This window comes from Nyctereutes procyonoides, unplaced genomic scaffold (assembly GCF_905146905.1).
Source record: "Nyctereutes procyonoides isolate TBG_1078 unplaced genomic scaffold, NYPRO_anot_genome, whole genome shotgun sequence".
NCBI lineage: Eukaryota > Metazoa > Chordata > Mammalia > Carnivora > Canidae > Nyctereutes > Nyctereutes procyonoides.
The window spans coordinates 53467446-53479698 of record NW_026575135.1 but is presented as its reverse complement, the minus strand read 5'-3'; the positions used below and the strand labels follow the sequence as shown (position 1 = coordinate 53479698).

Below are 12253 nucleotides of genomic sequence, written 5' to 3'. Positions count from 1 at the left end.
TTGGCCAGATACTAAGCTACATATGTCCAGGACAGGATTTAGTGAGGGCTTGCAGAGAACAACTACTAGGGTAGAGGAGTGGGATTGTGAGCTGAATGGATAATCTAGAGGTTACTCACTGCTGGGTGGCAGTTGAGTTCTGATATGCTAGAGTAGGGAGGTCTTGTGGAACCCCCCTAGCATTCTTCTGAGACCTCAGAAGGGCCATCCAAACAAATCCTAAAATAAACTTTAACAGAATCAAGATGCGTTTCTGATAAATTAACTGCCTGCTAAAACAAATCCCAGCTCTTTTTAAAGGAAGTTGACACAGTCCAAACTCTTAAGTGTAGCATCTACAGGGCCTAAGAGTTGAAGATGTAATAAAAAAGAAATTAGTGGATATATGAAGAAGCAAATGTGATCCATAACTGGAAGGAAAACTATACATAGAAACAGATCTGGAGGTGACAGCTTTTGGGATTAGCAAAGATACATAAATTCATCAGTTTAAAGGGAAAGGTGGTTATGTGTATGGAGAACTATCAGTAGAGAAATAAAAGTAAAAATGACCCAAGGAGTTTGACACATCAGATAGCATAAACATACTTACATTATATATTATATTCAAACTGCTGAAAACCAAAGATAAAAAGAAAATTTTAGCAGACTGAGGATAAAGTAAAACATTATGCAGAGGAGAAAAATAATGATGACAGACTTCTCATCAAAAACCATCCAGGTCAGAGTTAAGTTATACCTTCAAAGTGCTGGAGAATAAAATTCAGTTTAAAATTATATATCCAACAGCAATAGCATTTAAATATTAAAGAGGAAATGGAGTACATTTTCAGATTTTTTTTAAGGTTTTATTTATTCACGAGAGACAGAGAGGCGGGGACATAGGCAGAGGGAGAAGCAGGCTGCTGCTTGCAGGGAGCCCGATGTGGGACTTGATCCTGGACCCTAGGATCATGCCTGAGCTGAAGGCAGATGCTCAACCGCTGAGTCACCCAGGTGTCCCCATTTTCAGATTTTATAAAGCTGGAAGATAGGTGATATCTTCAAAGTGCTGGAGAATAACATTCAGTTTAAAATCCTATATCCAGCAGAAATATCCTTCAAGAATTAAAGAGGAAATGGAGTACATTTTCAGATTTTTTTTTTAAGAAATGACAATTATGTGTCATCAGCACACTTGTACCACAAGAAATGTTAAAGGAGTTTTTTGAGGTTAAGGTTAAATTAGTCTCAGAGTAAAGAATGCTCTAGATCCCCCTTTACAATCTTGAAAAACAAAAGTTCGAAAGAAACCTTAAAAAACTTAACTGCATGCCTGAGCAAAGTTCAATACTCACTAAAGGAGTAAAACAAAATTCTTTATTCAACAATGTAAAATTCACAGTAAAAAATTACCTGCCATGCAGAGAGACACAGGGAACCCATAACCAGGAGAAAAATCAGTCGTAGAATCAGATAAAAAATGAAAGAGATGATAGAATTAGCAGGTACCCTTAGAACATTATTACAAATCTTATAAATGTGTAGAAAGATGAAAAGGAAAACATAATGATGATGAAAAATTGCAAGATGAAACAAAAAAGGCCCAAATAAAGCAAAAGGAATAACAGTGTTTTTAAATAAAGTACAGATAGGTTAAAAGTAAACAGCTGGAAAAAAATACTAAAATATGCCAACAATAAGAAAACTGAAGTGGCTATATTAATATTAGACAGTATACTTCAGAAACCGTAACATTACTGGTGTAAAAAGAGACATTTTATGATCATGAAGGGTTCAGTTCATCAAGAGGATACAACAATTCTAAATGTAAAGCTTTATTTATTTATTTTTTTAAAAGATTTTATTTATTTATTCATGAGAGATACAGAAAAAGAAAGGCAGAGACACAGGCAGAGGGAGAAGCAGGCCCCATGCAGGGAGCCTGACATGGGACTCAATCCTGGGACTCCAGGATCACGCCCTAGGCTGAAGGCAGCGCTTAACCTCTGAGCCACAGGGGCTGCCCAAATGTAAAGCTTTAATATGGAAGATACAAAAATCTATGAAACGAAAAGGAGAAATAAATACACAACTGTAGTTGTAGATCTCAACACCCTTCATGGTAGAGAAAAGGAAAGGGAGGCAAAATATCAGTAAAGATATGGACAGTTTTAACATTTTTAACCAAATAAATCTAGGTGACATTTGTTAAGACATTCCACCAGTGAACAATAGAATTTACATTATTTTCAAGAACACATGGAACATTCACAAATATTCTGGACCATAAACAAGTGTTAATAATTTGTAAGGATTGAAGTCATACAAACCAGTATTCTCTGACCACATTAGAATTAAACTAGAAATCAGTAACAAAAATAACTGGAAAATCCCTAATATTTGAAAATTAAGTAGCACACTTCTAAATAACCCATGGATTAAAAGAGCACAAGAGAAATTAGAAAAGACTTTAAATAAAAGCATAAGAGAAGAATTTGTGGGATGTACCTAAATAATGCTTAGAAATTTATAGAATCAAGTGTTTATATTATAAAAAATACCTAAATTAAAAACCTGAGAGCTTCTATCTTAAGCTTGAAAAAGATGAACTAATTAAACTCAAAATAGGCAAAAGGGGGAATTAAATTAAGAGCAAAAATAAGTGAAGTAAGAATGCAAAGACAACAGAGAAAACCAGTAAAACCAGAAGCTAGTTCTTTAAAAAAAAAAAAAAAGCCAATAAAATTAATAATAAACCTTTAAGCAGTGTGATCAAGAAAAAGAAGACAGAAATTATCAGTATTGAGGCACCTGGGTGGCTCAGTGGTTGAGCGTCTGTCTGTCTTTGGCTCGGAGTGATCCTGGGGTCCTGGGATTGGGTCCTGCATCTGGCTCTCCATGGGGAGCCTTCTTATCCCTCTGCATATGTCTCTGCCCTTCTGTGCCTCTCATGAATAAATAAATAAATAAAATCATTAAAAAAAGAAATTATCGTATTAGTAAAAGAGGCAATGTCACTACAAATCATACAGACATTGTGTAGGTAATAAGGAACTGTTGTTAGCAACTTTATGCCAATAAATTCAACTTACATGAAATGGACAAATTCTTTTAAGGACACCAGCTACTAAAGGTAACCCAAGAAAAAATATACCTACTGAAGAAATTGATAGTTAAAACCTCATGATGAGAACTTTAGACCCTGATAATTTCACTGAATTCTACTAAACATTTTAGAAAGAAATAATGTCAGTTCTACGCAAAGTCTTTCAAAAAAGAGAGGCAGAGGAAATATGTCCCAACTCATTTTACGAGGCTAGCACACCAGACAGACATTATAGGAAAACAAACCACAGATACCTCTGATGAACAAAAATGTAAAAATCCATAGGAAAATGTTAGCAAATTCATCAGTATTCAAGTAGAGATAATACACCATGAATAAGTTGAGTTTATCTCAGGAATGCAAGGTTTAACATACGAAAACTGATCAGTGTAATTTGCCACATTAACAGGATAAAGGAGAAAAATCATATGAACATCAATAAATACAAAAACATCTAAATTCGTGGGATGCCTGGGTGGCTCAGTCACTTGAACATCCAACTCTTGGTTTCTGCTAAGGTCGTCATGATCTCATGAGTCCTGAGATCTAGCCCCAGGGTGGACTCTCTGCTCAGCAGGGAATCTGCTCGAAGACTATCTCCTGCTCCTCCCTCCACTTGTGCCTGCTCTAATGCTCTCTCTCTCTCTGTAAAAAAATCTTTCAAAACAAAACAAAAAAAATTCGGTGTTCATGGTAAAAACTCAGCACCTTCCTTCATTCCTAATTAATTCAATACAAAAGCCAGTTGGTGAAGCCAAGGGAGGAAGGCATCCACAGATGCTAACTATGGCAACCTGCTTGGAAATTAGAGTCCAGGTGTGGAATGTAGGAATCTACAGTGATATTTTTTAAATGAAAGTAAATATGGGGGAAAAGACAAAACCCTTCCTTATAGTAGAATCTTAATGAATAAATGTAGGAGAAATAATGGAACTGGAAAATAACTAATTGATCCCTATCATAGAAATAGTTCATTCAGGTAAGAAACATTAATAGGTGATAAAAAAAAATAGGTGCTAAAAGTTGTGGAAGAAAGTTTGATGAGGTATGAGATATTAATATGGTCTCAATATATCTCTCCTCCAAATATTTATTAATAGCAAAGTATTAAAAAAAAACTTTTATGAGAGAAGTGTGGCAGATACCACCATTATCCCAGTAGTGGGATAAATTGAAATCATGGTCCCATTTGACAAGATACAATGAAAGGAACACACATCACTTCTGTAATATTCCTGCCAAAGTTGCATAATCTGATTCTAGTCATGAGGAAATATTAGACAAACCCAAATTTTGGGAGATAGTCCATAAAATAATGTTTTGTAATTTTCAAAGTAATCAATCAGGAAAGTCAAGGAAAATCTGAGGAACTGTCCCGGACTGAAAGAAACTAGAGGCATGACAACAATATGTAATTCTGAATAGTATATAATACAGTATATTATTCTGACCTGGATTCTTTTGTTGTAAAGGACATATTTGGAACAATCAGCAAAACCTAAATAGAATCTGGGGACCATATGGTAGTAATACATCACTAAATTTCCTGATTTTTAGGTTTGAAAGTATCCCTATTTTATTAGGAAATATTGATGGGACATCAAATCAGCAACTTAATCTCAAGTGGTTCAGAGAGTAGTTTTGTATACTGTTTTTTTTTTTTTTACTTTTTGTAAGCTTGTGTATGTTTTAAAAAATCTTTTGGAAAACACTTTTGATATTTAAGAAGGTAAGATTTATTTATTTGAAAAATCTACATATTTAAAAAAAAGAAAAATCTACATATTTGATCTAATACTAAATAACAGAAAATAAACAATTTTAGTAAATCAATTAAAGAGTATTCTTCCCCTCTTCTATATTGAATAGCATATAGAATGTCACTTATTTTGGAAATTTAAGTATTCTTTTTTGTCCTCATTTTTGATAAGATTGCTTGTGCCTTTTATTTTAGAACTAACATTCTGATACTAAGGTAGCATAATTTTTCTCCATTTACCTTCAAAGGTTGCTCAAGAAACAGATGTTAGAGCCCAGATTCGTCTGCGGTTTCGTGATGTCAATGGAGAACTTATAGCTGTGCAGAGAGCTATGGTGTGTACTCAGAAAAGCAAAAAGACGGAATTTAAAACCCTGGAAGGAGTCATTACTAGAACAAAGTAGGTGTTTATTTTATATTTGAATATCTGTTCATTTTCAGTCTTTTAGGTTCAAGGAACCTAATGGGTTTTTCTCTATTATTTTGGGGGGCATATTAATTTTTTTAAGGACTTTAGTTTTTAGAGCAATTTTAGGTTCTCAGCAAAACTGAGCAGAAAGTAGAGTTCCTGAGTACTCTCTGCCCCTACACACATAGGGCTTCATCCACTATGAACATTTGTTGTTCTGTCTACTTATCAGTTAAACAGAATGATCCCATAAATGATTTAGTGGTAATGCTACATTCCTTTGAGTAATTTATGAACAGTTGCTCAATTAAAGGTGCACAATCACTCAAGTATGGATTGAATAGAAAATGGTAGTATTAGGAGTGGGTGAGATGAGAAGCATAACAAATAAGAAAGAGATCATCTATCTCTTTCAACTCTTTGTTAGAGGCAGGTATTATCTTGTAATGGGTTTGGATTTTGGAATTAGCCTCCCCTGGCTTCAAGGCTTTATCCTTGTTGAGCAAATTACTTAACTGTCACCTTACCACTTCCTTTTACTTGTTTGTTTATTTGTCCAACTACTGAAATAATTCCTTTCATTAATAACATTTAGCACCTGTTATATGCTAGAGGCAGTATATTAGCTAATGGCTTGTCCAGCAGATTTGTTTTGATGGCATTTAAACACACTCAGATCTCTCCCACACTCCTGGGATTTCATTCCACTCCAATTACTGTCTCTTCTTCCCCTTTACAGCCAGTCTTCTCAGGAAGAGTTGTTGATACTCACTGTCTCCATTTCTTTTCTTCCTCCTTACTCGTCCAGCCCCATTCCTCTACTGAAACAGCTCCAACTAAGGTCACAGGTACCCTCAGTGTTAATTAGGATAATGCTATTGCTTTACAAACAGATCACATAGAAGCCTGTGTTTGTTTCACTTATAAAAGAGGGATTCATTATTACTGTATATATTTTAGGAAGATGTTTTAAGGTTTGAGCTAATACATATAAAATGTTTAATAGGTAATAGGAGCTTATGTGTTAGTTTCCCATCTGCAAATAAATTACAAATTTGGTGGTTTAAAACAATACACCTTTATTATCTTACAGTTCTGTAATTTATGAGTCCAAATTGGGTCTCATCGGCTTAAAATCAAGATGTTAGGAGGGCTGTGTTCCTTTTTGGAGGTCGAGGGAAAACCTATTTCCATGCTCTGTCTTTTACAGTGTACCCACTGGATTCCTTGGCTCATGGCCTTCCTTCATCTTTCAAAGTCAGCAATAGTGGGCAGAGTTCCTATCACTCTGACCTTTTCTTCTGCCTCCTTCTCCCCTTTCAGGACCCTTGTGATTGTCTTGGCCCACCAAGATAATTCAGGGTGATCCATCTATTTAGGGTCCTGATGATAAGCACCTTAACTCCATCTGTATCATTATTCTGCCATGTAACCCAACAAGTTCACAAATTCCAGGGATTAGAACATAAATATCTCTGAAGGGCCATTGTTCTGTGCACTCTAATTCAGTAAATGGTAGCTGTTAATAACTTCTTGAAAATCTTTAATAGACTTCCATGATATGACACTGTTTTCTCTTTATGGCCACATCCTACTCAGCCAGTAAAGGTAGGAGTTCAACAGGCTGTCCTAGATCCTCTCCTATTTTTGCTCTATATTTTCTTCCTAGTTAATCTCATTCATATCCATTACTCAAATTACTGTGTATTTATAGGTGACTCAGAGATTTAGGTCTCCAGACGTTTGTTTTTAGACCCATGTATGCAACTGACTTTCTCATGTTTTACCAGTTCTTTCAAAGACACCTCAGTTTCAACATGTTAAAAACCAAGTCTTTCTCCTTGATGCCTTCTAAAAAACCTCCCACAGCCTGATATTCTTACAGTGCTCTTCATCATAGCCAATGGCACTCCTGTCCATACAGTGACAACAAACCAATAACCTCTATCTTGACACTTCTTTGCCCTCTATATTCAGTTCATTACCAGGTCCTATGAATTTAACCTAAAGGTCTGTTGAATCTTTCTTTCCATCTGTGCAGTGTCCATTCGATTTCAAGCTACCATCATCTTTCCCTGGTCTAATGTAATAATCTCCTTTTTTAAAAAATATTTTATTCATTTATTCATGAGAATACACAGAGAGGAGAGAGAGAGAGAGGCAGAGACACAGGCAGAGAGAGAAGCAGGCTCCATGCAGGGAGCCCAACGTGGGACTCGATCCCAGGTCTCCAGGATCAGGCCCTGGGCTAACGGCAGTGCTAAACTGCTGACCCACCGGGCTACCCAGATAACCTCCTGATCTGTGTCCACTCAATCCCCCAATAAAACATTCTCAGTGTATTTGGTGTAGTATTTTCAAAATACATATTGGAATATATAAATGACAATAAACACAGACACTGCTTCTGCCCTCCTAATCTAGTTATTAACAGATACTGAACAGAAGATAGGAAAGAAAATGTTGAATTTGTCCTTCTGATGAAAGATATTGAGAGATCTCTTGGAATTGAAGGGCATGGAAGCTCCTGGCCCTAGGTATGATGATGTAGGGAGCTCATCTTTTAAAAGACCCTAAAGAAAAAAAAATAAAAGACCCTAAAGACACTTCTTTGTTGGATTTATTTGTCTCTGTCACCTTAGAAGTTGAGGTCTACTGATTAAGAATCCTCCTTGGATTTGCTTTAGGTGAGTATCACTAAAGTTTGTCTTTGTTCTCTTTTCACAGCGTGTCTGTTACTGAACAGTCCTTATCTAAACAACATAGTCTTCACATGTTTTTATTGGCACCATTGCCTATCTACTATGGACCATCATGTTTTGTTTTATTCTTTTAAGCCTCTTATTTTTCTTATTTTCAAGTTCTGGAGATGTAAGGTAGTTTCCTCTGTTTACCATCTATAAATATTTTAAATTATCATATTTAAAAGTACAGACATGTAAAAAATCAATTTCTGGCATCTTTTCCTGTCCTGCCCTGTTTTACTTCCTTTTCATAATTGAACTGCTGAATCATTTAAGAGTTAAACTTTTTACCCTGAGGAACCTATTGTAATGGGATGAATGAGGGGACTTTTATTTTTTCTTCTTCTTTTTTTTTTTTTTAAAACAAGTACAGCATAAAGGATTGATTAAACAGTTAAATAAATACAAATGGAGGGGTTCTTTTATTTTACATAAATTCTCAATTTTTGTTTTCTGTAGGCATGGTGAGAAGGTCAGTCTCAGCTCTAAGTGTGCAGAAATTGACCGAGAGATGATAAGTTCTCTTGGTGTTTCCAAGTCTGTGCTAAATAATGTCATTTTTTGTCACCAAGAAGACTCTAATTGGCCTTTAAGTGAGGGAAAGGCCCTGAAGCAAAAATTTGATGAGATTTTTTCAGCAACAAGGTTTGTAACCTTTAGTGAGACTTTATAACCCATTAAAATATTGAGCAATGATTATAATTTGGATGCTTCTTTTTTTAAAGAGAAAAAGTTTTAAAAGTAAAATGTCATCAGTTATTATCTGTCATCCAGTAGTAACCAGTGGGTCTATTTCCTTTCTGTTTACTTTCTGCACATCTCTCTTGATCTGGCTGATAATTTATATATAACTTTTTCATTTACCATTATATCATAAGCATTTTGTAAGTTACTAATAACTCTTTGTAAATGTTATCTTAACAACTATGTAATATTCCATCATTTGAATCTACTGTAATTGCCTTGGACAGAGGTTTGATTTTTATTTAATATCTCCAAAGGTACATTAAAGCCTTGGAAACACTTCGGCAGGTACGTCAGACACAAGGTCAGAAAGTAAAAGAATGTCAAACAGAATTAAAATATTTGAAGCAAAATAAGGAAAAAGCTTGTGAGATACGTGATCAGATTAATAGTAAGGAAGCCCAGTTAACATCATCAAAGGAAATTGTGAAATCCTATGAGAACGAACTTGATCCATTGAAGGTAATTTGATTTCTTATATAATAAGAAAGTAAAAAGAAAAAAAAAAGAAAGAAAGTAACCTTTTATCTTGGTAGCACCCCTAAAGCACTTTATATAAATTTTAATATATATATTTCTTGAAAAAATTATCAGACACTATATAATGTTATGGTTAATATCTTAGGTGTGTAATAGATGGTTAGTGTTAGAATTGCCCAAAGAGCTTGGATTTGAGAGTAGAAGGATTGGTACCATCATACTAAGTTACTAATGTAGATGTTTAGTAATTGAATAATGACCCCACTTTACACATTTTTATATTCTTTTTTTTTTTAATTGGAGTTCAGTTTGCCACCATGTAGCATATCACCCAGTGCTTATCACCCAGTCACCCCATCCCCCCACCCACCTCCCCTTCCACATTTCTATATTCTTAAGGAGATTTTTTTTTTTTAATTGACACATCTTTCCAGGGAATTTTTGTAATTTTCAGGATGTTCTTGACATTGCGTACAGAATTTGGAATTGATGCATAACATGTTGATAATATTTGCATATGAGTTCAGCTTTCTAAACTTCTGTGGTTTATAAGAAAGGCTATAAAGACCATAAGTAAAAATGCTATTTCCTAAACATTTATTGAGTATTTCCTGTGTATGAAGGATATACATGATATATGGTGCTTAGGGCTACAGGTACAAGAACTACTACAGGTATAAGAACTACAAGATTTTTTAAAAAACCATTTAAAAGTTACTGATCTGGCTTTTTAAACTCTTCTCCAAATACTGGTATAGATTTTTAAAGATTTTTTATTTGTCTATTTTAAAAGGTTTTTATTGTAATCATCTGGTTCTCATCATGACAAAAGTATTCCTTAATCCCCATCATCTATTTCACCCATCCTCTTACCCACGTACACTCTGATAACCATTAATTCCTTATAGTTAAGAGTTTGTTTCTAGAAGTTTGTCTTTTTCCTTTTTTTTTTTTTTTGCTTTTGCTCATTTGTTTTGTTTCTTAAACTCCACATGAGTGAAATCAAATCAGTCTTTCTCTAATTTATTTCACTTAGCATTATACTTTCTAGTTCTGTCCATATTGTTGCAAATAGAAAGATTTCATCAGTTTTTTTTGGCTATTTAATCGTTTTATTTTTTTATTTTATTTTTTTAAAGTATTTTTATTTTTTTATTTTATTATTTTTTTAAATTTATGATAGTCATACAGAGAGAGAGAGAGGCAGAGACACAGTCAGAGGGAGAAGCAGGCTCCATGCACCGGGAGCCTGACGTGGGACTCGATCCCGGGTCTCCAGGATCGTGCCCTGGGCCAAAGCAGGCGCCAAACCGCTGCGCCACCCAGGGATCCCTATTCGTCTGTTTTATACATCACATCTTTAACCATTCATCGGTTGATGGACACTTGGGCTGCTTCCATATTTTGGTTGTTGTAAATAATGCTGCTACAAACATAGGGGTGCATGTATCCCTTTGAATTAGTGTTCCTGTGTTCTTTGGGTAATGCCCAGTAGTGCAGTTGCTAGATCTTAGGGTAGTTCTGTTTTTAATTTTTTGAGGAACCTCCATACTGGTTTCCAGAGTGGCTGCACCAGTTTGCATTCCTACCAGTAGTGTACAAGAGTTCCTTTTTCTCCGCATCCTCAGCAGCACCTTGGGAGACATGAGATGATATCTCATTGTAGTTTTGATTTGCATTTCCCTGATGAGCAGTGATATTGAGCATCTTTTCATGTGTCTGGATGTCTTCTTTGGAGAAATGTCTAACATCTGTTCATGTCTTATGTCCATTTTTTTAAAAATTTTTATTTATTTATTTATGATAGTTACACACACACACAAACAGAGAGAGAGAGAGGCAGAGACATAGGCAGAGGGAGAAGCAGGCTCCATGCACCGGGAGCCCGATGTGGGATTCGATCCTGGGTCTCCAGGATTGCGCCCTGGGCCAAAGGCAGGCGCCAAACCGCTGCGCCACCCAGGGATCCCTTATGTCAATTTTTTAAGTGGATTATTTGTTTTTTGGGTGTTGAGTTATATCAGCTCTTCGTATGTTTTGGATACTCACCCTTTTATCAGATATGTGATTTGCAAATATCTTCTTCCATTTTGTAAGTTACCATTACTTTGATGGCTTCCTTCACTGTGCAGAAGCTTTTTATTTCGATGTAGTCCCAATAGTCTATTTTTGCTTTTGTTTCCCTTCCCTGAGGGGACCTGTCAAAAAAGTTGCTATGGCCTATGTCAGAGGAATTATTTCTTACACTCTCCTAGGATTTTTATGGTTTGAGGTCTCACATTTAGGTCTTTAATTTGTTTTATTTTTGTGTATGGTGTAAGAAAGTAGTCCAGTTTCATTCTTTTACATGTAGCTGACCATTTTTCCTGACATTTGTTGAACAGTCTTTTTTTCCCTTGGATATTCTTTCCTGCTTTTTTGAAAATTAATTGGCCATATTATTGTGGGTTTATATCTGGATTTTCTGCTCTATTGATTGATGTCTCTTTTTATGCCAATACCATACTGTTTTGATCACTACAGCTTTGTACTATAACTTGAAATCTAGAATTGGATGTTTCCAGTTTTGCTTTCTTTTTCAAGATTGCTGTGGCTATTCAGGGTCTTTTGTGGTTCCTTACAAATTTTTGAACTGTTTATTCTAGTTCTGTGAAAAATGCTGTTGGTATTTTGATAGCATTAAATCTGTAGATTGCTTTTGGTAGTATAGACATTTCAACACTATTTGTTCTTCCAATCCATGAGCATGGAATGTCTTCCCACTTTGTGTCATTTTCAGTTTCTTTCATCAGGATCCTATGGTTTTCAAAGTACGAGCCTTTCAGTTCTTTGGTTAGCTTTACTCCTAGGTGTCTTACTGTTGTTGATGCAATTGTAAATGGGATTGTTTTCTTAATTTCGTTTTCTGCTGTTCCATTATTGGTGTGCAGAAACACAATTGATCCTGTGTCCTTCAACCTTACCTAATTTGTTTATCAGTTCTAGCAGTTTTTTGGTGGTCTTTCCAGTTACATGTCTATATACACAGG

At 35.2% G+C, this 12253-nt stretch overlaps 1 protein-coding gene across 3 annotated transcripts in view; it reads left to right on the top strand.

Annotated features, from left to right (window-relative positions):
* RAD50 (RAD50 double strand break repair protein) overlaps positions 1-12253 on the top strand; it is a 228764-nt gene that overhangs the window by 150066 nt on the left and 66445 nt on the right. For all 3 annotated transcript variants that reach the window (XM_055302058.1, XM_055302059.1, XM_055302057.1), the window contains 3 exons: positions 5096-5247; positions 8460-8645; positions 9002-9206. In XM_055302058.1, the coding sequence (XP_055158033.1) occupies positions 5180-5247; positions 8460-8645; positions 9002-9206 (459 nt within the window). In that variant the 5' untranslated portion in view covers positions 5096-5179. The remainder of the gene's footprint in view (positions 1-5095; positions 5248-8459; positions 8646-9001; positions 9207-12253) is intronic.